General features: G+C 41.6%; 2 protein-coding genes across 3 annotated transcripts; both read right to left on the bottom strand.

Annotated features, from left to right (window-relative positions):
• Positions 1-286: 286 nt before the first annotated feature.
• Positions 287-9,996, bottom strand: LOC139069852 (uncharacterized). The gene is made up of 4 exons (XM_070550985.1): positions 6,892-9,996; positions 6,754-6,814; positions 6,408-6,448; positions 287-5,753 (listed from the first exon to the last, which is right to left on the bottom strand). The coding sequence occupies exon 4, from the start codon at positions 4,435-4,437 to the stop codon at positions 3,550-3,552; it is 888 nt and encodes a 295-aa protein (XP_070407086.1). The 5' UTR covers positions 4,438-5,753; positions 6,408-6,448; positions 6,754-6,814; positions 6,892-9,996; the 3' UTR covers positions 287-3,549.
• Positions 9,997-19,659: 9,663 nt separating this feature from the next.
• Positions 19,660-25,902, bottom strand: LOC129164736 (GTPase IMAP family member 9). 2 transcript variants are annotated; one of them, XM_054745794.2, is made up of 3 exons: positions 25,790-25,902; positions 24,978-25,280; positions 19,660-20,987 (listed from the first exon to the last, which is right to left on the bottom strand). In XM_054745794.2, exon 3 carries the CDS (start codon positions 20,965-20,967, stop codon positions 19,963-19,965), a length of 1,005 nt encoding a protein of 334 aa, XP_054601769.2. In that variant the 5' UTR covers positions 20,968-20,987; positions 24,978-25,280; positions 25,790-25,902; the 3' UTR covers positions 19,660-19,962. The 2 variants fall into 2 exon arrangements, with proteins under 2 accessions (XP_054601769.2, XP_054601768.2); XM_054745793.2 differs by lacking the exon at positions 24,978-25,280 and having other exon boundaries at positions 25,790-25,888.
• Between the last annotated feature and the right edge of the window lie 1,218 nt (positions 25,903-27,120).

The raw sequence follows: 27,120 nt of genomic DNA, 5'->3' as shown, positions 1-27,120 counted from the left end.
GCTATACATGCACATTCTTTTCATGTTCATTCTTTTCAGTTGGCCAACATTAGAGAAACAAACATTTTTTCATTGGCCTTTAGAATATTCTAATTTTCTGAGATACCAGATTTGATGTTTTCATTGGTTGTCACCTATAAATATCAAAATTAAACGTAATAAACATCGGAAATACATTGGTCTGTGTGCATTGCATGAATATAATGTACAAGTTTCACGTTTTGAATGGAATTACTGAAATATTTTCAACCTTTTGATGATATTCTAATTTACTGGCCAGCACCTGTAGAGGAAGAATAGGTTAAACTGGCTTTAGCCATCTGAATCATTGCAGGGGGAATGGCTTTCACAACTTTAATGAATTTACTTTGAGTACATGATACGCCATAATTTTCTATGAATTTATTGTACGATAATACATTGCCATCATTGTCTAACAAGTGTAAAACTGTCCAAATTCCATGATCCATCCAATCCTTATAAAAAATGGATTTTCGGTTTATCAATATACATCTGTTGTTCCAAATTGAATTTGTATGTGGAGAAAAATTATGCTTGTAAATCATTTTCCAGTACTGAAGAACCTGTTTATGAAAATTAGATAATTTAATAGGTATTTTGGAAATTTCAAAATCACATTTTAAGAGAAATTCAATGCCACCAATCTTCTCGAAAATTATTTTAGGGAAATAAAACCAAATACTGTTTGAGTTATTTATGAAAGACTGCAACCATTTGAGTTTGATGGAACCATCCATTGCTTCAAAATCAATCGCATTCAAACCTCCTTCTTCAAACGATTTCACTACATCATTCTTCCTAATATAATGTTGTTTGTTTCTCCAAATGTAATTAAAGTTAATTTGATTTATATTAGAGATTAGTCTATTGGAAACATATAAGCACTGTGATGGATAAATCAGTCGAGAAATACCTTCTGTTTTGGTAAGTAAGACGCGTCCAAAGATGGAGAGGTCTCTTTGTAACCAGCTGAATAGGATCTTTTCAGATTTCTGGGTAATATGCTCAAAATTTAGATTTTCTCTATTGTTTGTATTCTTTGATATTATAATGCCCAAATATTTAATTTCAGTTTTAATAGCTATGTTAAGAGAGATACTGGGTTCACAGTCATGAATATTTAATAATTCACATTTTCTGATATTCAGGTACAAACCAGAGGCCTTTGAAAATAGTGAAATTTCATTTAGTGCAAGAGGAACCTGTGTCATGTTCTTTAAAAATAGTGTCGTATCATCTGCTAATTGACTTATGATTAATGGGGCTCCCATCAAGTTCAGTGGTTGAATATTTGGATTGTGTTTCATGAAAATAGCTAAAAGTTCTGTTACAATAATGAAAAGTAACAGAGAAGCTGGACACCCCTGGCGGATTCCTCGACTGACGTTAAATCGTTTAGACGTTCCAAAAGTTAGAGAAATAGAACTATTGATATCGGAGTATAACAAAGAAATTAAATCTATGAATTTTTTACCAAAACCAAAATACTGTAAAGCTTTCAAAATAAAAGGATGTTCGACCGTATCAAATGCTTTATAAAAGTCTAAAAAAAGAATCACTCCATCATCTTCAATTAAGTGATTATAATCCAGTAGATCTAAAACTAGTCTAATATTATTATGGATAGAACGATTCTTAAGGAACCCAGATTGTGTTTCACTAATAATCTGATCTAAGCCGTCCTTTAATCTGTTTGCAATAACATGAGCCAGAATTTTATAATCTGTATTCAATAGAGTAATTGGTCGTAGATTATCGATTAATCTTTTATCTTTACCAGGTTTGGGGATAAGGGAAATAAGACCCTGTTTCATTGTCGTTGCTAATGTTTCATTACTAATGATTTCTCTAATAGTTTTGAAGAAAAATTCTTTCATTTCTTTTCAGAAGAATTTATAAAAGATGGCAGTCAAGCCATCCTGACCAGGAGCTTTGTCCATTTTCAGTTTGTTTAAGGCTTGATCTAAATCATCTAGTGATATGTCAGAATCACAAATTTCTCTGAATACAGAATCGATTTTTGGAATATAAGGTTCAATCTGATCAAAAAATGTAATTGAATCAGTAATTAAGTATTTAGATGAGTATAAATTTGAATAAAACTTATGTATTTCTTCTGCTATAGTCTTGTGATTTGTGCATTCTTCCCCATTTATAAGTAATGTATTAATACATTTCTTCTCTTGCCTCCGTTTCTCCAGATTGTAGAAATATGAAGTACTTTTTTCACCTTCTTCTATCCATTTTGCACGAGCTCTAATGTATGCTCCATGAGCCTTTTTCTTGTATAAATCATCTAATTGAGCTTGTAAAGACAAAAAGGATTTCTTATCAGCCTCTGACATAAACTGTCTATTACAATAATTATTTAAATTGTAAAGTAGTTGACTTTCAAACTCCTTTTGTTGTCTACTTTTCATTTTACTAAACGTAATTGAAAATTCTCTAACTTTAAATTTAAAAAATTCCCATCTGTGTGTGTAAGTACCAATTGTTCCATCATTGTAGATTTTATGCAGGAGTTCTTTAACCATTTTAACATACCCATCATCAATTAACAGATCTGCATTAAATTTCCAGTAATCCTTTTTAAACTGTGTTTTATTTTCAGGGTTAAGTTTAAGAGTAGTAATACTATGATCTGTCAACGGGGCTGCTGAGATGGAAACATGTGAAACATATCTATATAGTACAGACGAGCCCAACCACAGATCTAATCTGGACATATTATTACCGTTTGGTTTAATCCAAGAGAACTGAGTAACTCCAGGGTTTCTCTCTCTCCATATGTCACTTAAATTGTTTGAAGCAATGAATTTTGTTAGAGTTGGATTCCACTGATTAATACTGTATCTAGGAGGGTGTCTATCCTGCCATTCATTTGGAACAAGATTAAAATCACCGCCTAGTAACACATGGTCTGTGTGGTATAAAAGTTTATACTCAGAGAGGACATCTGTTATTTTTTCCAGCATGAGCTTATTTAGAGTTACAGAGGAGTACCCATAAACATTTACTAGGATCACAAATGAACCATCAATACTCAATACAACTGCCAGCCAGTGTCCTGAAATATCAGCCTGAAAAGTCACGACCTTCCCTGGACATCGGTAGAAACAGAGAGCAACTCCAGCAGAGTGGTTTGATCCATGGCTGAAGAGGATTTTTTCACCCCACTGATTTGACCAGAAGGTGGCGTCAGCGTCACTTGAATGAGTTTCTTGCAGTAAGGCACAATTTGCTTTTAGCCCTTTGATAAACATAAACATTGCTTTTCTTTTAACATTATCCCTGAGACCTCTAACATTCAATGACACAAAGGATAAACACGTGCGTAGCATTAAAATAAACAAAAATAGAGTTCAAAATATTGAGAATATCAAACTTGAAGATAAAAGAAAAATGTAGTTTACTTTCCTGTTTAGTGAAAGGTGAAAGAACAGTGGTGTCGGCACCTCCCATCCCATTCATAACTGTCAAACGTCCCTCTTAAGTAGAGTTCGGAGAACAAGTAAAGGTGAACATCTTTCAGTCATCTGCCAGAACGCGACGGCCGTTGATATAACCAACAGCTCCCCTGTAGTACGCCTTCTCTCCCGCATTTCTGGCTTGTAGAATTTTCGGCCAAACCTTCTCCCTCTCCATACGATCCTCCTTCGTCAAATCCTCGGCAAAACGGATTTTTTCACTCTCACAAATCTGAGCCTTTTTGGACTTCTTCCATATTCCATCTCTATATAGGCGCTGTGTGAATTGAATTATGACTTGGCGATTTCTGCCCTCTTCTTTCCTTCCAATCCGGTGCACAGTGTCGACGATGTACTCCAAATTATCCGACCATTCTGGGGCAATCTTGGCGAGAATTTTAATCACCTCTTTTCTGATATCTTCATCCATGCGTTCTTTCATTCCTTTAATCCTTAGATTCCATCTTCGTGAGTACCGGTCTCGTTCTCTTGCCTTTTCTTTGAGGTCATCAACTTCTCTCCGTAAGGTTGAGGCTTCCTTCTCCAAGCCCGCAATTTTATGTTTACAATCACGGACTTCCGCTGCATTGAACTCAATGGACTCAGCAAGACTGGCAATCAACGAGGCATTCTCAGATAACTTGTTGTTAATGTCCGCCATTTTGTCATCTTGTTTATCAAATCGCACGTGGAGAGCTTGAATAGCTACCAGGATGTCGCTCGCTGTGGGACTGGGTCTAGCAATCTTTCTCGGATGGTCACCTTTAGACGGAGTCGAGAGAAGCAAATCATTCATTTCCTCCAGATTTCTTTTTTCCCCGCCGCCACTTTCAAGCTCCATGTCTGAAAGGCAGTAGTCGTGGTCATCCGCAGCTGAAGCCAAGTCTTTTATATTATCATTCTGGGAAAACTTGCTTTCCTTTTTGTCCTTCTTCTGTTCTTTCGGCATCTTTGTGAAGTCCGCGTAAGGTTTTTGAGGGAACAAAGCACCAAAAAAGGAGGGATAAAAGGTACCTTGCACCAGAGCTAAGTTAAGGACAGCCGCTTAGTTCGCCATCTTGCCGTCCATCCAGGATGCAGACCCTGAATTGAGACACAGTTGAGTGGAAAAGGCCCGGATGGAACGAACCACCTCCGCTCCACGATCCCACTCAGCCAGCCCCCACCTCTTGGCTCTCCGAGTAGCCCCTGGCTGCATCCCGGAGATTGGGGCGGGGCTAAATGTGGGCGGGGTTAAACGTTTAGAGGTGGGTGGAGACAACTGTTTGACTCCTGCCCCTCTCTCAATGTAACCAGGAAACCGCGAGTAGCCCCTTTCTAAGGATTAGAAAGCCCTAAAAACCCACAAAACTCATGTAAAGCATAACATTGGTAATCAAATGACTTGTTTGCTGGATGTAATAATTTTAAAGAGCAGATAATTACAGGCGCCATTTTTGATCCAATCTGTTCTGATATTTTTATTCTTTTTTCTACTTTTGTATGGTATGTGTATTTTATAGCACATAGGTATTTGTGTCTTTTAGCTAAAATAGGTACTTTTGGTACCTATATAAAAGGTTCAGGCATTTGATAGACTATTCTTTAAACCTGCCAAAACCATTTTAATAGTTGATTTTATCAATGCCGCCTTTATTTTAATAGTCATTTCCCAAGTGAGTGTTAAACAGTACAGACACGGGTAAATTTGTTGTACACTCAGTTATATCAGCTACATTAAGAGGACCAGAGACTTAAATTGTGCTGATACTTCTTAAAACACGCCAGGGTTTGAGGCGGGGTGGTGAGACATTGTGTGAGACACCCAAGAATGCAGACTAAATTTTTCAAAAAAAAAGGTAAATTTAATAGAGCAAACAGCCAACACAGGAATAAAAGTACAAACAAATGAACCAAAAAGCACACAAAAAACAAGAGAACCTCCAAAAAAAAAAACAATGTGAGGAGGAAAAAGAATGCAAAAACTGTGACACAGCTGTACTATGGCATTTCAAAGCCAGAAAACACCCTCATCTTCCTTTTTTCCTCAATTTCTCTGCAGAACTCCTCATAGTCGGACTGAAAACTAAACATGAATAGGAACGGTTCCCTGCAATCGTTCATCTCCTCTTCATCCAGGCCATCACAGAAGCATAACCTCTCCACTGCCCTCCGGCAAGCTTCCCTGTCCATGGTGATGACCTGGGGAAGGGAAAGGCTTCCTTTGAAGGACCTTGTGGTACACCACCTTGCTGCCTCAAAGGTGTCCTCAAGCAGAGAATTCTCCTAATCAAAAATAAAGACAATATTAAAATTACTGCTGTCAAGAGATTAAAAACATATTTTACATTAATTATGCATGATCTGAAAGTAATCTAATCTTTCAATTTAATCTAATAACTGTACATAATATAAGCCTAATATAAGCCTTATTTTCAATGCTAACAGCAAGCCAAACAGCTGATGCTGTGGTCTTTCCAAACTGCAGCACGGATGTGCATCTGGTACAGGAGAGAAGCTGTCAGCAGCCTTGATGCTCAGTGACACACCCATTACATCCAAATGGTAACAATAACTTTGGAAAAAGTTGCAAGAAGGGTGAAAAAAAAAAACGGAGTAAAGATAACAAGGTCGCTGAAATAAACACTGCTGCAGCTAATCTCTCACCGGTCTTGTCACTGTAACGTCAACCCTTCAACTTATGAGTTTACATCAACCCTTTATGAACACCAGCAAGAAGCATAAAAAGAAATTAGTTTACTTAAAAGTCCCATAAAGAAGCAGTAGATTGAAAATGATTAACATAATTAAAATATATAACACGATAATCATGGCTGTAAAAAATTAATTGCAAGTAATGGAATTATTTGACACCTCTAATTAAAATAGAGGTTGGAGAAGAAACAATGACACAAGAAAAGCCAACAATATAAAACATACTCTGTTCCCTGTGTCCAGTTCCAGCAAGTTCTCAGCCTCTGCTAGAAAGGAAAAAGATTGTGGTTCATAAAAAGCATATTAACGATGCAAGTTGTAAAAAAGATCAGTTGCTTAGTATTCTGGTTTAATGAAAATAGAGAAATTACTGAAAAACTTGCTTTGAAAAAAAAAAAGTGCTCGTCTGGAACGGTCTTAATTTTCTAATCTTGGCAAAGTAAGAATTTCATTGTGCAGAAAGCGTGTTTTTCTAGCTGTGCATATGACAAAAAGTTGAATCTTGAATCTTCCCACATCCCATTTCGACAACCTAGGGGGTTGTGTACAATAATACTTGTTTGAACAATACCTGATGCTGCACAGACTAATTCAGTAAGGCAGGACTTCTTAGGAGGGACCACTTCCAGGCCCTGAAATAAGTGAAGGAATTATGCTTTAGTCTGCAAGCAACAGTTAAACTACAAGAATTAATCAAATTGTCTCTCACCTGTTTTACTCTTTCCTCTCTCCGTCTTTTTCATGCCTGCACTCTGTCTTCCTCAGACCTTGGTGATACAATGACAACATTCATTCACTATGAAAACATTCATGTTATTCTGTTGACACTTGACTGAGCAAAACGTTTATATAATTACACACATCAGATTAGCACTCTAACCATAATAATAAAGCCCATCAGGTGTAGAACTCAGATACGAACATAAGCTTAAAAAACTAACATATTTCCCCCTGTAAAATATATTTTCCACCAAAAAGTAATCATGACCACACAACATATCTCCCCAAAGCTATAAAAGTGTTCCTACAGGTTTCTTCAACTTAAATTTAAGTCTGTTTAAGATCTTTCTAAAGCCATATAGAAAAATGAATACCTATTTCACAGCACTATCAGCAAAAAAGTAAATAAATAAAATAAAATTATTGAACTAGTTTTCATTTATTCATCTATACAACTTTACCAATATATTTTGACAAAACACTGGGTGGGCACTTGGTAGAAGATCGGTTATATTTTTAAACAAATGGTTAAAAATCTCTGGTTTGACATTAGAACCTTAACAATAATTTTTGTTGCCTATATTTTAGTTTAATTTTAAGACGTTTTTTTATTATTGTTAATTTTATCACCCTAATTTCTTGCAGTATTTCTATTGTATAAAAGCAACAGTGCAAACAGTAAAGACACAAAATTGAAATAAATGTCTAAAAATAGCCTTTATTAATACTAGTGCTTCTCTTCATGTCATCACTTGTTTGGAATATTTTGATGAACTTAAGAAAAATGCAGTACAGAAAACTTACATCCAACACAAATTTTAAGACCCAGATGCCAAAATTGAAGGGTTTCTCCAGTCTTTTAAAGGTATTACTTTCAAATTCATAAATTCAATGTTTTTAAGACTCCGTGGGAACCCTGTAAACATTTCTCCTCAAAAGTAAGTCGCCTCGCATGTGTAAAATACGCTATATGTATCATCTAAAACTCATAATTGGGAAAAAAAACTTTAATTTCCAAGTTTATAAAACGTTCGCCCAACATTGGTCCTCGATATTGTTAAAACAGAGAAAGAAAAATCCTGGCTTACCTTGATTTTGGCAGCTACTTCCCTCTGTCCCGGCTACAGCATTGAACACACACATAGCATAGCTGTTTCCTGGTTCCATTGAGAGAGGGGCAGGACGCTGGAGTCAAATAGTTGTCTCCGCCCACCTCTAAACGTTTGACCCCGCCCACATTTAGCCCCGCCCCGATCTCCGGGATGCAGTCAGGGGTAGTTGGCTTGGCTCTGCCCGTCAGGAAACTCAAGGCAAAAGCCACCTTGCTCTGCTCCGAGGGGAATTCGCTTGGATTAAAGTCAAAATGGAGCCGGCAGGAGGTGAGGAATGGTCGACAATCCCCTGCGGTACCAGAAAAAGTTTCAGGACGACCCAAACGAACCTGTCGAGGGGGAGCAGGCGCTTGCTCCAGTCTGGCTACACGTCCATGCAACTGCTGCAACCCTGACATGCAGCTGCGGAGCTCCTGGGTCAGAACAGGAAGGCTGGCTTCTCCTGCAGCACCCTCACCAGTGGCAGGTAAGGAAGGGTCTTGTCTCTGGGTTCTTCCTGCTGGGTCAGACATCTGGTGGAGTTGTAATGTCACGGTTTGCCTCTGCAGGAACCCATCTGCAGGAACCCATTTGCAGGAATAAAGATCCTTTATCCAGAGTTCATAAAGATTTAATAAACAAAACTTCCTCCACTGACTGTGGGAACCAAAAAACCAAAACCAAACTCAATCCATACAAGTACAACTCAGCAAAGACAACTCCACACTGATGACTGGCAGCAGTGGCCTGAAATAGGGTGAGGGCAATCAAGATGATGTGGTTCAGCTGCAGCACTCCAGGAGGTTCACAGGGAAGGGGAGGATTCCTGAGAGGAGCTGCAGCTGACCTGAACAAAAACAACAGAGAAAAAGTTAAACACAAACACAAAAAGGGGCGAATCATAACAGCGTCAGGCGGGACCATAGACATAAAAGTATAAAAAAAAGTCCTGCTTGTCTTCCAACTATCTTTGTTGTTCCTGCTGTTGATCACCTGGATCAGGTGTGTTCAGCCAATTAGAAGCTGCAAGTTCATGCATGGCTGGAAAACATGCAGGACGGTGACTCTCTAGGACCAGGGTTGCATACCTCTGATCTAGTTAGTAGACTATATTCAAACGGTGTGATTAAAGGGATATTCCACATATTTCCCAGAGTTAGATAAGTGGGAGCAAACAGTTTGTAACCAGCCCAGGCATTCTCCTGACCCGGCTGTACTCCTTTCGCTTTAGATCAGCATAAAACACAGTAAGTGAATGGATCTAACTAGCATTGTGAGTAGAAAAGTCCTTAAAATCACTCAGAAGTGATCCCAACAATGTGCGGTGACCTAAATAATCATACTGAGTGCAAGATAAAATAATTAGTAACATAAAGGAATCACAGGCGCCATTTATACTTGGGATTACTTTATGACAAAGCACAGCTGTCTGGGCTTGGGTCGCACCTCCCTTTAAGATGGGAGGTGTTTTAGTTTGAAAGAAAAACATTTTTTGAATTGTTTATCCTGCTGTATGTTGTGTGTGTTCTCATGAACAGTAGATGGTACTTGCTGGCTGTGGTGAAAAACATTCTTGGTGGGACTATGTGTGCAATTCCCTTCTTAGTGCATTGGAATCAATTAATATAAACTTTGGAACTGCACATTTTCTCTATTTCTTGGTGGTCCGTGTGTAGCTGGTCTAGCACATACTTCGTCATTGACTCTGGAACGACACTCTGTCTGCCTAAGAAAATTACTCCTGCCTCCATTGCCAGCTCATCTTTTTATTTATTTTTTTTTGTGCGTTTCCGTCCTGCTGTGAAGCAAACACAATTGATGTCTGAATGCTGGTGACAAGCCTTACAGATTTACTCTCAGGTGGAGCATCAAAGTGTCTGCTTTCAATGTCACGTCTGATACTTAAAACGTTACTGTTATTGTATGCTTTTTAACTCTGACAGACACAGAGGCAGAGGTGAAAAAGAAGTGAAAGAGAAAGGAAGAGACAAAAGATGGGGGGGGGGGGGTTGTTTCACAAAAATAAACAATAATGAACAAGAATCTGCTTCTAGACCTGCAGAAAGACTGAAGACAAAAAAGCAAAAAATAAATAAAACATGGGACACAACAACATTACAACAAGATCAAGCTATCACTGCGTCAACTTGATGAAGAAATATATAAGCAACCTTGTTTAACGGAACAATCACACAATGATGAATCACAGTGCATTAAGTGCCCACCATAGCCTTAAGACCTGTGTTGAGCGTGCCCAAGTCCATACTTATGAGAGCACCATGTGAGCATGTGTGTGTACATGCACTTGTTTATGTAAGGTTTCTCTATAGGAGCGTCCAATAGAGAGTGTGAGGGGCCACAGATCTGCCCCCTAAAGATGTGCAGGAGGCGGAGGGAGCTCCAAGTCCCAGAGATCCAGGAGTTGCCCCAGAGCACAGGAACTCCAGGGAGACTGCGACCAGAAAAGCCCCCACCTGTAATGTACTCAAGCTGGCGGACCCGTAAAAACACCCAACACAGAATGACACATTTTAGAATGTTTATCAAAGAGGGAAAAGGGGCGATGACTGGAGAGGCAGAGGCTAGGTCAGAAGACAGGCGTTACCAGAAGATCTGAGAGGTTGAATATCCGACAGGGGGAATCCGGAGACGTGGTCGAGGACTGAGCAGAGAGGCAGTAACTCCAATAGGGGAAATCCAAAGACGTGGTCGGGAGCAAAGCGGTAATCACAGGAGGGCACGAGGAGCAGGTAGGTCAGAGGTCGAGGCAAGGTTCGGATCAGTGGAGTCAAGGTGGGTGAAAAGCTGGAGAATTTACTAACAAAAACGTGTTCAATAATCTGGCACCGGTTGGAGAGCAGGCTGGGAGTTATATAGCAGGAGGAGCAGGTGTATGTGATGAGCTGATGAGGAGCTAATGAGAGACAGGTGGTTTGGATGATGTTGATGGTGAGTTGACTGTGGTTGCTGGGGAAACAGCTTGGCTGGAGCTTGATGAGGTGCGGGCTGTGGTTGCTGTGGCAACAGGTCTTAGGCAGGAACAGGATCACGACACCGCCCCCCTCAAGAGGCGCAGAGGATCGCCCCGGGGGGCCACAACCAGCAGCCAGCAGAGTCCCGGGAGACATCAGCGGCAAGCCCTCAGGCCCACCCACAGCCTCCCACCCATAGCCGGCCGAGCCCGGGATCCAATGACCCGGGACCCAGGGGTGATCACCCCCGCCGGGGACCCAGCAGAGCCCAGAGACCCAGACCCCACCGGGCAGCCACCGGGATTGGTCAGGCAGATGCCAAAAATCTTAAACTCCCTGACCAAAGAGCCACGACCCAGGCAGACCAAGGCACCGCACTCCACACCATGTGTGGCAGGGGGAGGGGAGACGAAGATCTAAATCTTCAAAAGAAGTCCCAGGAGAAGGGAGGAGTCAAAGACCGCACCTGACATACACAGTCATACACAAACACAGTCACACACTCCCTCCCTCATGCTCACACATACACATACAACCAAAGACTACAAAAATGCACGCCGGACACCCACTCATGCTCCCCATACACACCCTATTCACTCTGGTCCCGGTACTGCTGCACATGGGGTACAACCATTACCGGTTCCATGAGTTCGACCCTTTCTGCTGTGGTGCTGATGAGCAGGATCCCCCGCCCAGCGCTGAGCACAGCAATCCACCACCCCAGACCCCAACCGGATGGCCGGATCTCCCTCCTAGCCTCCAGCCCCAGGAAGCCAAGCGACAACAGAGATGTCCTAAGACCCGTAGTCTTCCTCCGCCTGCTCCAATATGGTGTTTGTGAGTGTTGATGAGGTGTATTCCATGGCTGTGGTGAGCGGGCAGTGCAGGCATCGTCTGGCCTATGCCAGCTGATGCCACCACACCACCCCACTTGCACCCACAGCCCTCGGTGTCTAAGTGCAGTTTAAAATTGGAAGTGGGCACCGGCACTTGGGATGAGGCTGAGAAATCCCTCTGCCAAGTGCCGTTGGATGTGCTCACTCCCAAGGCCCTAAGTGTGTGTTTGCGTGGGATGTTGTCGGTGGAAGTGTTTAAGGTGCAGATAAAATTGGGGGGTAGGTTGCCACAGGAATGCGGAAATGAGGTCCATACCGGCGCTCCCTGACTTGTCCACCCCCCAAGGTCCTATGTGCATGTTTTTGTGATGATGTGAAGGAGCAGGAGGAGAGAAATGTGTGGGGATGGGGAGGAATAGCTGGTTGGGCTTAGCCCTCAAGGGAGCCAGCTCCCCCAGTGGCCCCAATAGGCACCTCTGTTGTCAAAATGCCACCCAGGGCATGGAGACCCCAGCCCATCCTGCCAGGGCCCAAAGCAGCAGCATCACAGAGCCTCGCGGAGTCCGAGGGCACCAACCCAGCCCCACCCTAGCAGAATATCTACGCCCATCCCTGCATTTGCACAACTTCTAGACTATAAAAGACATAGGACATCCAGGTAAGGTTGGGTCCTCCCCCTCCTGGACTTCTCCCTCCCCTGTGATGGGACAGCAGAGGAGCCAAGGTCTACCCGAGGCCACTGAACCCAAGTCAGGCACTGCTGCATGTTCCTTCCTTCTCGCCGGCAGCATACATGTCAGGCCCCGACCCCCAAGGCCCCACCCAGATCCCCCATGGGGCCGGCCACCCCCACACCCTGAGCCCCCAGGCCCCCACCCAGACCCGCCCAGGGGCAATGCAGCCGCCGGGCAGTAACCCATGGCCACCGCCAAGACCTCCAAGGGGCCCCACTCACAACCGCCAGTAGTCCACCCCCCGAGCCAACCCAAGCACCTCCAGAGCTCATCTTTGAAAAGTTAGAAAGATATCTTGAGAAACACTCAATCCAAAGCAAGTACTTGTGCAGACTGTGGTCAAGAGTTGTGACTCTGGGTCCAGGTGAATTGACCAGTATCCAGCCTTTGCATTGAGTTTGCTGAATATCTTGGGTTTTACAAACTTTGGGTTGAGCTCCTCCACTGCTGGAATTTTGTGTGTGTGTCTCTTTAGGCTGTTCTTTAGCCTTACGGCTTTCCATGCAATGTTCATTTAGCTCCTGACTGTTGAACTGACATTTTAATGCAAGCATTCTAGTCCTGGTCACAAAATTAGCAATATTTTCACCTGACCTTTGTCTGTATTGCATGAGGTAGAGTCTGTGGCTCCTGAAGATCACGTCCAGCTTCAGTTGTTCCTCAGAAAATGTCCAAAGCATTCAGCCTCTTTACGTCCTTGTTTCTTATGCCTTGGCATATTTTACATGCATGTTAATCTTCATCCGCTATGCCCTCGTCATCCAGGCATAAAGACATAAAGATGTCAGAACTCCTGTTCTCCGGCAGGTGCGCCTCTGTACAGTTTATTGGCACACAGATGTGCAGTCACGCATGACATAATAGATACACGAATAAGTAATTCAAAAGCATATGAAAGTAAGCAAGTCTCTATAAACAACAAGAGAGAAGGACACACTTTATTTACAATAAGCGTCTGTCCATGGTGCTGAAAGAAAAAGACACATCACCTGCTTTATTGGATGGTTTGATTAATTAAAGCTGTTTTCAGGAGTTACCCCTTTCAGAAATGATGTGTGATTTTTCAGATATCCGTAAAAGCCATCATGTACTGTGATAAAATGTAAGCAATACATTAAATTTTTATTTATTTATTTTTTTTGCTAAGCCTGCCCCCTGCCCCGCAGAGCTCCGTGCAATAGGAAACTGAGTGCCGACCAGAACTAACCAATAGCGTTAGCCTACCGCTTACTTGCTTCAAATTTAAGGAATACCTCAACTGATGCAGAGTTGATGAACTTTTCACGGACAAGTAAGTCTCTAAAATATAAATATATGAGAACACAACATGAGATGAGAATAATACTCATAAAACAACGTATTTTAGCTCGGTTTGTCGGCTACAGAAGCACATTTATAAACAGAAACGTGAAGTCACGATCTCAAACAAACAGAGCAACAGATTTTTTGGGTGATATGCTTGTCAGCCACAGATGGTGCCATCGGATAAGAGAAATGCTCAGGAAAGAAGCTTCAAATAAAACAACTGGTTATTATTCTTTGAACAAAATATCAGTACCCTTATGATAAAACCTAATTTTGGCTAAAAGTTAACAATTTTTGGGCTTTTAGAAAGAGATCCTTCCAGGAAAGCCGATCACACACTCCTCACGCATTTATAAGTCGTGGACACTCATTAAGTATCTCGTGGCCACAAGTTAATAACTTGTGGCTAAAAGGAAACATTTTTTCCCCTCATTGTCACTTGACGGGCACCGTAGATTTCAGCTCTATCTATATAAATGAACAGTGGTTGTGTGTGAATGGGAGAGCGAGAAAATGAGGGGAATGGAGATCCAGCACCTTCCAGCATGCTAGCTAGCTGTTTTCAGTTACAGGGGCACTAACAGTCAGTGCCCCAGAGACAATCAATTTACTGATGCAGATTGGCCAAAAATGATCCAGTTTTCCCTAACAACCAGATATGATTGGCTGTTTAGCTGCAGTTTTGGGGCACTTTTTTCAGTGTCTGAGGACTGACATTAGTGGGTTTCTTGAAGGAAATCCATTGTTTAATAAGAGGGAGCTAATGAAAATGATAAGTAAGTAATTTTGATTGCATGTAGATGCATATTTTAGAAAAACTAACATGTTTATTGACAATATATGCATATATAAGGGATGTGAATCTGACAGATTCAATTTGATTCCAATTTTTGGTTTGACAGTTTGATTCAGAATCGATTCTCAATCAATTCTCTAGTAACAAAGTGCCAACTAATGTGTAGATTAGAATGTGTGTGTAAAAGTGTGTGTGGTCTGACGACGCGGGAAAAAGGAGAATACAATGTGTCAGTGTATGTGCATCATTTTATACTAATAAACAGGTTTTATAACATCCAGTAGCATTTTTCCACATAAACCAGGAACGTTTGTCATTGAACACAAAGACTAATAGGCACTAATTAATCTTAGCGAGTGTCAGTTATGCACTGTGCAAGCGGCTTGAAACAGCACACAAACCAAAGTGGACAACATAATTTAATCGGGATAATAATAAAGATAATTCTCTGTTGAATTTCAGCAGGTTAGGAACACACACAGCGGAGCAGCACAGCTAGCACCTGCTCCAGTGATGGTGCATTCAGGAATGCTCAGAAATACGGCGTTTCCATTAAGGCTTTCAGACAGGATCAGTTCTGACTTTTTGTGAATTGATTCTGAATCTTTATAAATAAGAATCACGATTCGGATGTGAATAGTTTTTTCAGGTACCTTGAGCATAAAGTTTTTCACATTTTAGATTTCTTTTCTCTCTAAAATCAGGAAGGGCAGCAATCTAGCGCCCCCCTATGGACAAGCTGTCACTGTTTGCTGGTAAAAAATCAGCGCAATTGTATGTTGGACAGGTTTAGCACAAGTGACCCTGCCTACCAAACTGCTTCTTTCAAAAGAAGCTTAGCAGCTATGAAGTATAATGTGGGAAATCTATAGAATTATCACATTGATTGTATTGTATTGATAAGTATTGCTGTCTGAGATCTGTTTTTTAAATAGCCTACCATCTCTGCCATGTTAGTTTATTTGTGAACCAGGATTAATCAACTGTGCCTTTAAAATTCATGTTAACTTGTGGAAACAAACACTTACCAAAGTTGATTTCCTTATACTCTGTGTATTGGTCCATGGTCAGGTCAATGACTGCAGGTGTGGTTAATGTAGCAGGTAGCACTAAACCTTTTACAGCTCAGCAGTCTGCTCCGAACCATACCCACTTCTTTCATTATGTGATTGCCATAATAAAACTGAAACTTGGTCGTGACCAGCTGAGAAAATAGCAACCACCACCAGGAGGAGCTTCATCCATTCTTCACTTGCTTTAAAACCACTGAGAGATAATAAAGTAATACTCATAATAGATGAGACTGACCCCCTCAGACATTACAAAGGTTTGCGATAAAATTCCAGTTCTGTGAATATCAGCAATGGCCTGGCAAATTACTGACACACACACACACACACACACACACACACACACACACACACACACACACACACACACACACACACACACACACACACACACAATTAATGAAAACCAGTATCTTAGAAAATTCAAATATCAATTACGTCAGATCAATGCAAAAATAAAGAATTTTAGAAATGTTGGCCAACTGAAAGGTGTGAACATGAAAATATGAGCATGTGCAACACTCAGCGTACTGTAACCACCTGTATCCCTGTGCCTCGTTCACAGCTGAACCCACCTGGGCTCTGTGAAAAATTCCTATGGCTGGCATCAGCTTCTCCTTAACCACCATCTTGTTTCCAGCCATTAACAAGATGGCACATGTGCTCGGTATCACTGTTGGTATTACACACTCTTTCAAACTTTTTTCTGCTTTCTCCTTAATTGCTTACCTTTGTCCATGGTCTTCTTTTGCATCGTAACAGCTACCATCTCTCAACTTGGAAATTAGCTAAAGAAAGCATTGAATAAAGACTTTTTGGAAGTAGCACTGTCACTGTGTTAATCCTGCCAATCAACAATAAAGAAAGCAGGGTCTAACTAGACAGTATTTATTAAAACTTTTCCAATAAAGGGAGAACAGATGATTGAATTGCTTTGTGACACATCCCAAGGTAATCAAAATGGTCAGTGACTTTAAAAGGTACATTAGAGGATCCTGACGGCAAAGTTTATGATTAATACTGAACAATTCACTCTTGCTTACATTCATTTTGTATCAAAAGAGCCAAAAATATCATTTATTATTAAAATCATGTAATTTATTAGAAAGAAAAGATCATTTGCCTACAATTAAACCATTTGCTTGCTACCTACCATCCGTACACTATGTATGCCCCATTGCCACAGACTGCCTGGCATGCAGTCTTATATACTGTAGTTTAAAAGTAATTTTACAATTATTACATAAATCATTTGCTGATTTAAGTTTAACTTTAAATAAAGAATTTTTTACAACACTATCCTCTATTTTCTTTTGCAGTACATTCACAAATAGGTTTGATTACTAACACTGATTAACTTGTGTTTCTTCTTCAATTTTTCATTTTATTAATTCTTTGAAGGATACATTCAAATACATACATATTTACATTACGTTGATTACCACTGATTACATTATCACATTTTTTTCCCTTTGATTTCTATTTCATTTTTTTTTTGTCAGTTATGAGCTACTGATTACGTAGTTTGCTCTTCCATTTTTGATGACCGTATTTGCTCAAAAGCTTTCATTTTAACCTTACATACTGTATGTTATAGGGTTTTGTTTATTATGTTCATTTATGCACCGGTTTGTCAGAAGACATAATTTACAGCATCCACATCTTTCAGCTGACTTCTTTTCACGTGATCTCCATTCACATAGCACATACAGGGTACATATAGTGTTTTATTTATTTGTTTGTCAGACGCCGTCTGTGAGTGTCTACGGTCAAGTGCCCTGTGTGTGTGTGCTTTGATGCTTTGCTGAGTTTCACTAGTTTTGCTGCCTGGGAATGGCATCGCTGTTTCTCCAACCATTGCCTGGCTTCTGCTTCCTGCTGCTCTAGGTTCTGGTTCTTCTTGAGTTCTGGACGTCCTAAGGGTTTCCTGTCTCCTGGATCGCTGTGGATTGCTGTGGTCTGGTCTGTTTCTCCTCATGGCTCTGGCTTCCTTCTCATCGTGGTCCCTGCCTGTGGATTTTGCTAAGTGGGATTACAATTTGCTGATTGGGATAACTATTAGCTGTTCTGCTGTGTGAGGGTTTGCTTTTCCTCACTCCTGATGCTTTGGTGCCTCAGAACTAACTCTGTCTTCCTCTGCTGAGTCCTCAGGGCCTAAGGGTGTCCAACGCCTTGTGGTCTTCTGCCCGTGACCCCGTGCCCTTGGAAAGAGTGTGGTTTGTAAAGTATCAAAGGTCAAATTTTCATCAACATGACCAGAAAGTAACCTTTAATTTGCAGACACAAACACCCCAACTGTCTGGCCTCCAAACCAGAGGGCTCTGCACCAGTTCTTGTTAACGTACCACCAGAATTAACATTTTCAGTCATGGTGTCATGCAGAAGCGAGACTCCTGCATTTTTCACTGTGAATAAAGTTCACCTTCCTTAAAGTTCCTAAGTGACTTTACAACTTAAGATGTTTAAATCAAGTGTTTGAATAACTTGTGCTTTCATTTTAATCAGTGATGTGTTTAAAATTAATATCTTTCCTGTAATGATCCATTTCAGATCTTAACTACACCAGATCAGTATGTGTGGATTTAACTAGTTCATCTATCAGTATACTCATACACATTATAAGATTATTATTCATGTTTAACATTCACTTCGCGTAAGTGTTAAGCCATTTCCACTTCACACTGAGAATAAACCACTTAGTCTCGGAGCGAAGGAGTGACATTCTGAGGTGTTTTTAGTAATGCCCTCAAATGTGTGAAATTGTGATTTGCCAAATTTATAAATAAGGCAGGTGATAAAACAGAATTGTTTTCGGAACTAATTTAGTTTCTAGCTGAAGATCACCAAAATCAGTTTTTCTACTGATACAGAAAACTGAATAAGCTTGATTTAAACATTTTAAATAAACCAAACAGTAAAGATGTTTTTTTGTCTTTGTGGATGAGTGACTGTATAATGTCAGAATTAGTATAGGTGTCACTGATTAAGTGTAAATGGACATGGAACATTGTGAAAAAGTATATTTTTGTCTTTTCTGCCTGAAATACATTGATTTCAGGATGAATACTGTACCTCCTTGGAAAATGCAGCAGTAGCTTCAAACTTCAGTGACTTCATAGCCCTACTTCCTGACAGTTGCTGTACATCATTTGACTTTTATAAAGTGAAGAACAACAATTTTACAGAGGTTTATAAACAGGTGTGCTCTTATGGCAGATCTGTGTTAAGGAATGCAATACTGTTTCTTCCACCGACTAGCTTTGGTTATTTAATCTTAACGCCATCTTTGTTAAAACTGTGAAGTAACTCAGTGACAAATTAAGTTTCTTGAATTTGTGTGTAACACTCTTTGGCTGAAGCTCCGTCACGCACAAGATTTTCTCAGGACCCCATTGGACTATTTTGGTGGTTCAACCCCCCGGACAGAAACTCTGAGCCAATAGAATCACTAGCTGTTGAATTATTTTTCGGCTGGCTTTCGTAAACCAATCACAGGACTAGATTCACTGTAAACTAAGGAAATTGAATGAATCCTGCTTGTTACCGCAGCAGTGGCGGGATGCAAGACAGTAATCTCATGCTGATTTGCTAAATAGGAGAAACAATCAGAAAAGAGACAAAAGGGAAAGTTCAAACCTCTTTTGGTGGGACTTTCCCATCACTAGAGATCTAAGAGACACCAGCAGGAGCTTGAAAAGGCTTTTCTGGTTGAATCTGACAGTTGGAGTTGTTGCCCCGCAGTGGAAAGTACCTCAATAAACACAAAGATGCATTAGCCAAAGCCATCAGCTCACCCCAGTGAGATTCCTGCACCAATAAGGTTAATTTAGAGAATTTAGAGACACATATAAGCCAAGTTTCTCAGTGGATGTTTTGAACATTTCCTCTGTGTTCCCTTGATATTTGAACATGTGTAGGGGCATTCTCTTGAACATCAACAAACACACAACAAGTTGAATCAAGAGTTTCTCTTTATTTGTCTTTCCCTGAGCATGTTGTGTTACACTGGGACTTCTGTTGTGGACCCGACTCCAGAGCAGCTGTATCGGGAACTTAAAACCGGTAATCTGCTAAGACGCTGAAAATAATGAGAAAGCTCAGCTCTTGAATCAGGAACAAAATCTAACAGCTTAACAGAGACTGCGGAGAACGAATACAACAACCAGCTGGTGAATTCTGCATCAAATTACTAAAAGCAAAACTACAAACAACTGGAAAAAGATGCTGAATGACAGTAAAGTGAAATGATGCAACATTTACATTATATTGCAGGGATCGGGGGAAGAACGCGACACAGATTGGATCATCCTTACAGCCTGTTCAGCTTGGATCCTTGCTGCTTGCTGTCTGAGTTCCTCTGCTTTCTGTTCATTTAATCTGTGCATCATTGCTGCCATCTCCCTTTCCTTCGCCTCCCTTTCTATCCTTCTTTGCTCCTCTAGCTTTTCCAATGCTCTCCTCCTCTCTTCATTCATCCTCTCAATCTCCACCCTCCTCTCCTCCTCTCTCCTCTGTCTCTCCCTCTCTCTCTCAGCCTGAAGCTGCTGATTCAGTTTTTGCCTTTCTATCTCACACTGTTGCTGCACTTTTCTCTCTATTTCTTCTTTTTCTCTGCGTATTTTCTCCTGCTGCTCCTTTAGGATGCGTTGTTTCTCCTCTTCGATCTTCCTCTCAGCCTCCTGGAACATCTCGTTGGTGTAGTGGCTTCCTCCATTCTTCTGAACTATGTTTCTGATCTTCTGCAGCAGCTCGATGACCTGAGGCTTCTTGTCCTTCAGCTTGTTGTTGAAGACGTGATACTGACCGTTGCATCTGGACACGAGTTCCTGTAGGTCTGTGCTGCGAGCCAAGTAACTTTCAACAGTGGTGTCTTCCAGGTTGTCCCCATGAGTGAAGAGAACCATGCTGTATTTGTCTGCAGCATGTCCAAAGATTTCTTGAATCTTTTGCACCGTCTGCTTTTCCTCATCAGTGAATCTGGTCAGAGAGATGACCACCAGGAAGATGTGGGGTCCGGGAGAAGAAAAGGAGATGCACTGACTCAAATCCTTGGTTGTTTTATCTGAGCCAAACCTGGTGTCAAACAGGCCTGGAGTGTCAATGACAGCAACCTGTTGTCTGTCCACCTCGCCTGTGCCTTTAGCACAATCTACAGTCAGAGACGTGGGACTGCACAGGGACTCAAAACATGATCGACCCAGGATGGTGTTTCCAGTGGCGCTTTTCCCGTTTCCAGTCTTTCCCACCAGAACAATCCTCATTTCGCCAGTCAAGGTTTCTCCTGTAAAAAAAAAACAAAGTTTTAATAAAATATGACTGGAATCAGGCTACCAAATGGTAAGCTAAACAATGTTAAATCAAACTTGGCAGTTTGGCTTGCTTTTAGCACCCCCTGGTGTCCATTATTAATTATCTGTGGTTAAACTGAAATTATCTTCTCACTGTGCATTCATCCTTTTAACACCTACTATAAAAGCTAAAATGTCTCCTCAGCCTTCATTAGTATCTACACGAATGTTGCATCACTAAATGAAACAAATCTGCTGCATCCATGGCCTAAAACATGCAGGAAACATGCTGGAAGCAGGCAGTGTCAGGAATGTAAGCTCAATTTTTCTAAATCCACTCTGAAGTTGCAACATTCTGGCCACAGAGAGTGGTAGGGGTCCGAGTGACACTTAACTCACCCTGTAACGGCTCATTTTAGCCCATATTGGCTCAAGAAAATCATTTCAAAATATGAAAAACTTGCATAGTATCCATTTAAAGGGGGAAAATGAAGGGACTTTTGTAAACGAGCTCAAGAACACTAAATCTAATAATCATGAGTTGACTTAATTAGTAAATAAGTAAAATCTGTTTGTTTGTTTTTTTCAAATCAGTTTGTTTATCTTGTTAGAATATCTTTTGTCTTGTTATTTGGTTAGTATTACTGAATGTTTGACAGCTCCTCACAAACAAGATCAGGTTCTTGACCAACTCCCCTGGTTAAATAAAGGTACAATAAGTAAATAAAAGTTTGTCTTTGTAAATTTGTGACTCAGAACCTAGAACATTTAGGAAACACTGATTTCTTTATGATACAAGATGGAGGCTTGGCAAAAAAAATAAATAAAACACATTACTGCAACAATCTTCGAAAACCTGGAATTCCTTCATGTATTTATATTTTTAAAAATGCTAAGGTTTTATTTTTAAAGGACAAGGACATCAGAGATGTGTGCTGACAGGATGTGAGAAGCTGCGGCTTCTCACTTCCTGTCAGCTACAACACACACACACACAGAGAGAGAGAGAGAGAGAGAGAGAGAGAGAGAGAGAGAGAGAGAGAGAGAGAGAGAGAGAGAGAGAGAGAGAGAGAGAGAGAGAGAGAGAGAGAGAGAGACTGCGAGCAATAAAGAGATGTATTTCTAGAATTTAACGTGGTTTCTATAAAAGTAACAAAAGGTGTAGTTTATGATGAAACAGCATGAAATAGTTATCTTTCATCCTAACTTTCTCCTCAGATAGCTTCAGTCTAATCAGTACTGTCTGTTTACTTCTAAAGTAAGTAAGTAAGTAGTAAGTAAAGTTTATTTATATAGCGCCTTTCACAGATATAAATCACAAAGCGCTGTACAACATGAGTAAAATCAGGGCAAATACCTCAAACCAATAAATCCTTCATAAAACCAATAGCAGTGACAACAATAGTAACCAAAATCAGGAGTAAAAACAAAGTCAAGGTGTGAACAAGAACAAAGCCATCGTTTAGAATATTTAGCTGGGGAAAGCCTGGATGAAAAGGTGAGTTTTAAGATGTTTTTTGAAGACCTCTACATATTTCAAGAGACGGAGATTTGAAGGCAGACTGTTCCAAAGTCTGGGGCAATAGACTGAAAGGCCCTGTCCCCTTTGGTTTTTAGTCTGGTTCAAGGAATTGCCAGAAGGTTTTCAGATGTGGATCGGAGGTTCCGTGAAGTGGTGTGTGGGGATAAAAGCTCAGATAAATAGCTTGGAGCCTGGTTGTTAAGAGCTCTATAGGTCAGCACTAAAACTTTAAACTTTGCCATTTATCTGCTACCTCTGGGGTCAATCTTTCGTAAACATGGCCTATCATTCCATCTGTATGCTGACGATTGCCAGATTTACTCTCCATTGTGTCAGGAGAAAGGTCTCTCTATTCAGTCCTTTGTCTCCTGTGTTAATGAGGTGAAGTCTTGGCTAATGTCCAACTATCTACATCTGAATGAGGGAAAGACAGAGCTCATTGTTTTTCACCCCAACAGCAGGAATGTGGAACGTTATGCTGATCTTGGCCCTCTTTCTCCATACTCAAAACCAGTTGTTACCAGTTTGGGGGTGAAACTTGATGTAGGACTTAAATTTGATGCTCACATCAATTCTGTGATCCGGTCCAGTTTCTTTCACCTGAGACGCCTTGCTAAAATCAAGCATATGCTGTCGAGAGCCCACCTGGAGCGGGTACTGCATGCCTTTGTAATTTCTCGGCTTGACTACTGCAACTCTCTCTACGCAGGGTTGTGTCAGTCAACACTGCGTCGCCTACAGGTTGTGCAGAACAGCGCTGCCAGGTTCCTGACTGGGACCAGGAAACGGGACCACATCAGTCCAGTTCTGGCCTCCCTGCACTGGCTTCCGATTTCCTATCGCTCACAATTTAAAATACTCGTCTTTGTTTATCATTTCTTCCAGGGTGGTGCTCCCCCCTATCTGGCCACACTCCTGAACAAACATTCCCCATCACGCGCTCTGCGCTCCTCTGACCAAGGCCTGCTCGCTGTCCCTCGGTCTAGGTGTCGTACCCGTGGGGACCGGGCTTTCTCAGTCCTAGCACCGTTACTCTGGAACCAGTTGCCACCCTCAGTTAGGCTGTCCCCTTCTCTGCCAGTCTTTAAGAATCACCTAAAAACACACCTCCTCTGCTTGGCGTTTCCAGAACATGTTTGATTATGGCCCTCTATTATGTTGAATCCATTCCACAGTTTTCATTGGTACACTCAATCCATCCACTCAATCCAATTGTGTTTCACACATTTGTATTTTACCGGAATGTTTCATCTATCTTGTTATTTCCATTTTGTATTTTGTAATTTGTATTTTGTAATTTGAATTTCTTTTATTGTTGATTTATTCAGTATAATTACTTACAACTGTACCATGTTCAGCGCTTTGGGCTTCCTGACAGGGTTGCGGAAGGCGCTTTATAAATAAAGCTTTGATTGATTGATTGATTGAAACTGTATTCTAAATTCTACCGGGAGCCAGTGGAGGGACTGTAAAACTGGGGTGATGTGAGCTCGTCTGCTGGATTTGGTTAGGAGTCTGGCTGCTGCATTTTGGGTGGCTTGAAGGCGTGAGAGGGAGGTTTTGCTGAGACCAGTAAAAAGAGCGTTGCAATAGTCTAAGTGTGATGACACAAAGGCATGGATGATTTTTTCCAGATCTGCAGTAGAAACCAGTTTACGGACTTTTGAAATGTTTCTCAGTTGGAAGAAACAAGAGTGGGAGATGGTTTTGACGTGTGAGTCTAAACTCAAAGCTGGATCAAAAATAACTCCTAGGTTTCTAATGTTGGCCTTGGCTGATGGGCAAAAGGAGGCAATTTCCTGCTCGATTTTTGGTTGAAGTTCCGGGGGTGCAGCGATCAGGGTCTCTGTCTTGTTGGCGTTGAGAACAAGAAAGTTGCTGGACAGCCAGTTACTGATCTGGGTCAGGCACAGTACAAGGGTGGCCAGCCTGTCCAACTGGTGTGGCATGAAGGACATGTAGAGCTGTATATCGTCAGCGTAGATGTGGTAGGAGATGTCTGGGAAAGACTGAATGATGCCAGCTAGAGGAAGAATATAGAATGCGAATAGTAGAGGCCCTACAACTGAACCTTGTGGAACCCCGCATGTTAGAGAGGCAGTGTCTGAAGAGAAGGTTTCTGACTTCACTGTGAATGTTCTGTTTGTGAGATAGGAAGAGAGCCAGCCTAGAGCAGAACCTGAAATCCCAGCCAGGGCATTTAACCTGTTTAGTAGTACGTTGTGGTCTACAGTGTCAAAAGCTGCACTGAGGTCAAGCAGGACCATGACAAAGCATTTCCCAGCATCAGCAGCCATCAGGAGGTCATTATGTGAGACTTGTTGGCGATGGAGCGTGCGTTAATTAACGTCATTTTCGCAGAGAAATCTGGCGATGTGTATACCGCGGGCTCCATAATGGCGGTCGGCTGGCGGGCTAAGCTACGTAGCGACTCCAGGCTACGCCCGCGGGGGTTCTTTACCTTTAGGTAGCGTCCTGCATCAGGGGCACCATTTAGCAGCGAGATCAGCCCAACTCCGTTGAGTTTCTGTTGGATCCGCCACAACACAGCCGCGGAGCAGCGATCGGGAAGAGCTTCGCCTCTCAGGATCTTTCGGAGCTGAACGAAGAAGCCAGCTCTCTTCCCCCGTTTCCTCTTCCATGGTCTCCAGGGCAGCGGCAGGCCCACAGGTACAAAGGGCCGACACCTGGGTTAACGCCAGGTTCCAGAGGCGATGGGAAAGCGGGTCCGGTATCGGAGTTCTGGAGGTTTATCATCGCGGACCTGATTGACAATAGTAAGTCTCGATCATATGTTAGCAGGGAATCCGCACCAGATAGAGAAAAAACAATAAAAAACAACAAATAACCAAAACCGATCAGGAGCCTAGCAGACGCACAGCCACTCATGGGCGCCATCTTGCCATTCTCCAAGGTCACCCTTAACACTTCTAATTAGAAGTATCAGATGTGATAAACTATTGAATGGGCTTTCATACAGCAGCATGGTTAGAATGAATGAATCAATAAATAATAAGAAAGAAACAGAGTTAATTTCAGGTGTATTTATTCTTGTTTAGTCCGTAGGTTATGCTATTTGTCTACGTGGATGGGGCAGCGCTTAAGACTCCTACTGCAGCCAGCCACTGGGAGAGCTGTTTGGCCTCAGTTCACATTAGTGTGTCTGATTAATTTTAATAGATAAATATACTTCATACAAATACATAAATTTACATCCTTACATTTCTCATAAATGTCTGTAGTACGTGCACTATAGCACAAGTTCTCACTTACCAACACTGTAATGGTTGAACTGGAGTCCATTCATGATGATAATGGAGAGATGAGAAGCTGCAGTAGAGTCAGCGGCTAGTCTGCTGCGCCAGCCTTTATGTAGTCTCACACACACACACACACACACACACACACACACACACACACACACACACACACACACACACACACACACACACACACAGTGTGATAATGAAAGTGAAACGTAGTCACACACACACACACACACACACACACACACACACACACACACACACACACACACACACTAACTCAGCTCAGTGTGATAATGAAAGTGCAACTCATTCTCCAACATTTACAGGAAACACGTGTAACAAAAATACAGGCGGGGGTTTCTAAAGATCCTATTCTGGAATTTTCCATTACTGTAGTTCTTCCTGTGACTGAATTCCATTTTTATGGGAAAATCCAAGTTCTAAATATTACATCTATGTTTATGTTGTTTATGTTTATGTATTTAGCAGACGCTTTTGTCCAAATCGACTTACAAGTGATAATCGGCATATTGCCCTTGAGGCTAACAACAGCAAAAACAACTTGACATCAGTCATGGAGCGTAGGGAACAAGGAGTGGACAGTAGAGAGGGGGGATGGGTGCAGGGAGGGTGCTAGTTAAGAAGATGCTCTCTGAAGAGCAGGGTCTTCAGGAGTTTCTTGAAAATTGAAAAGGAAGCTCCTGTTCTGGTAGTGCTTGGAAGGTCATTCCACATTTGTGGAATAATGCATGAAAAGAGTCTGGGTTGTCCTGAGCGTGATGTAGGCACTGCTAGCCGACGATCCTGTGATGACCGGAGCGGCCGGGCCGAGACGTAAGCCTTTGCAAGAGGATTCAGGTAGATGGGAGCCGTACCATCTCGGACTTTGTATGCTAGTGTTAGCAATTTGAATTTGATGCGTGCTGCTAGCGGTAGCCAGTGGAGCTCAATGACAGAGGGGTGACGTGTGCTCTTTTTGGCTGATTGAAGACCAGACGCGCCGCTGCGTTCTGGATCATTTGAAGAGGTCTCACAGTACAGGCTGGAAGACCAGTTAGAAGGGCATTGCAGTAATCGAGGCGGGAGATGACAGTAGATTGCACCAGGAGCTGGGTGGCATGTTGTGTTAGCTATGGTCTGATCTTTCGTATGTTATACAGTGCAAAACGGCATGAACGAGCAACAGAGGCAACATGATCTTTAAAGGTCAGGTGGTCATCAATCACAACACCCAGATTTCGAACTGCCTTTGAAGGAGCCAGAGATAGGAAGTCATTTTGGATAGAGATATTGTGCTGTATGGATGGTTTTGCTGGGATGACAAGTAGTTCAGTT

The sequence above is a fragment of the Nothobranchius furzeri genome, chromosome 5, assembly GCF_043380555.1.
Source record: "Nothobranchius furzeri strain GRZ-AD chromosome 5, NfurGRZ-RIMD1, whole genome shotgun sequence".
Taxonomy (NCBI): Eukaryota; Metazoa; Chordata; class Actinopteri; order Cyprinodontiformes; family Nothobranchiidae; genus Nothobranchius; species Nothobranchius furzeri.
Note: the sequence above shows the minus strand (reverse complement) of the source record. Positions and strands in the feature narration are given on the sequence as shown.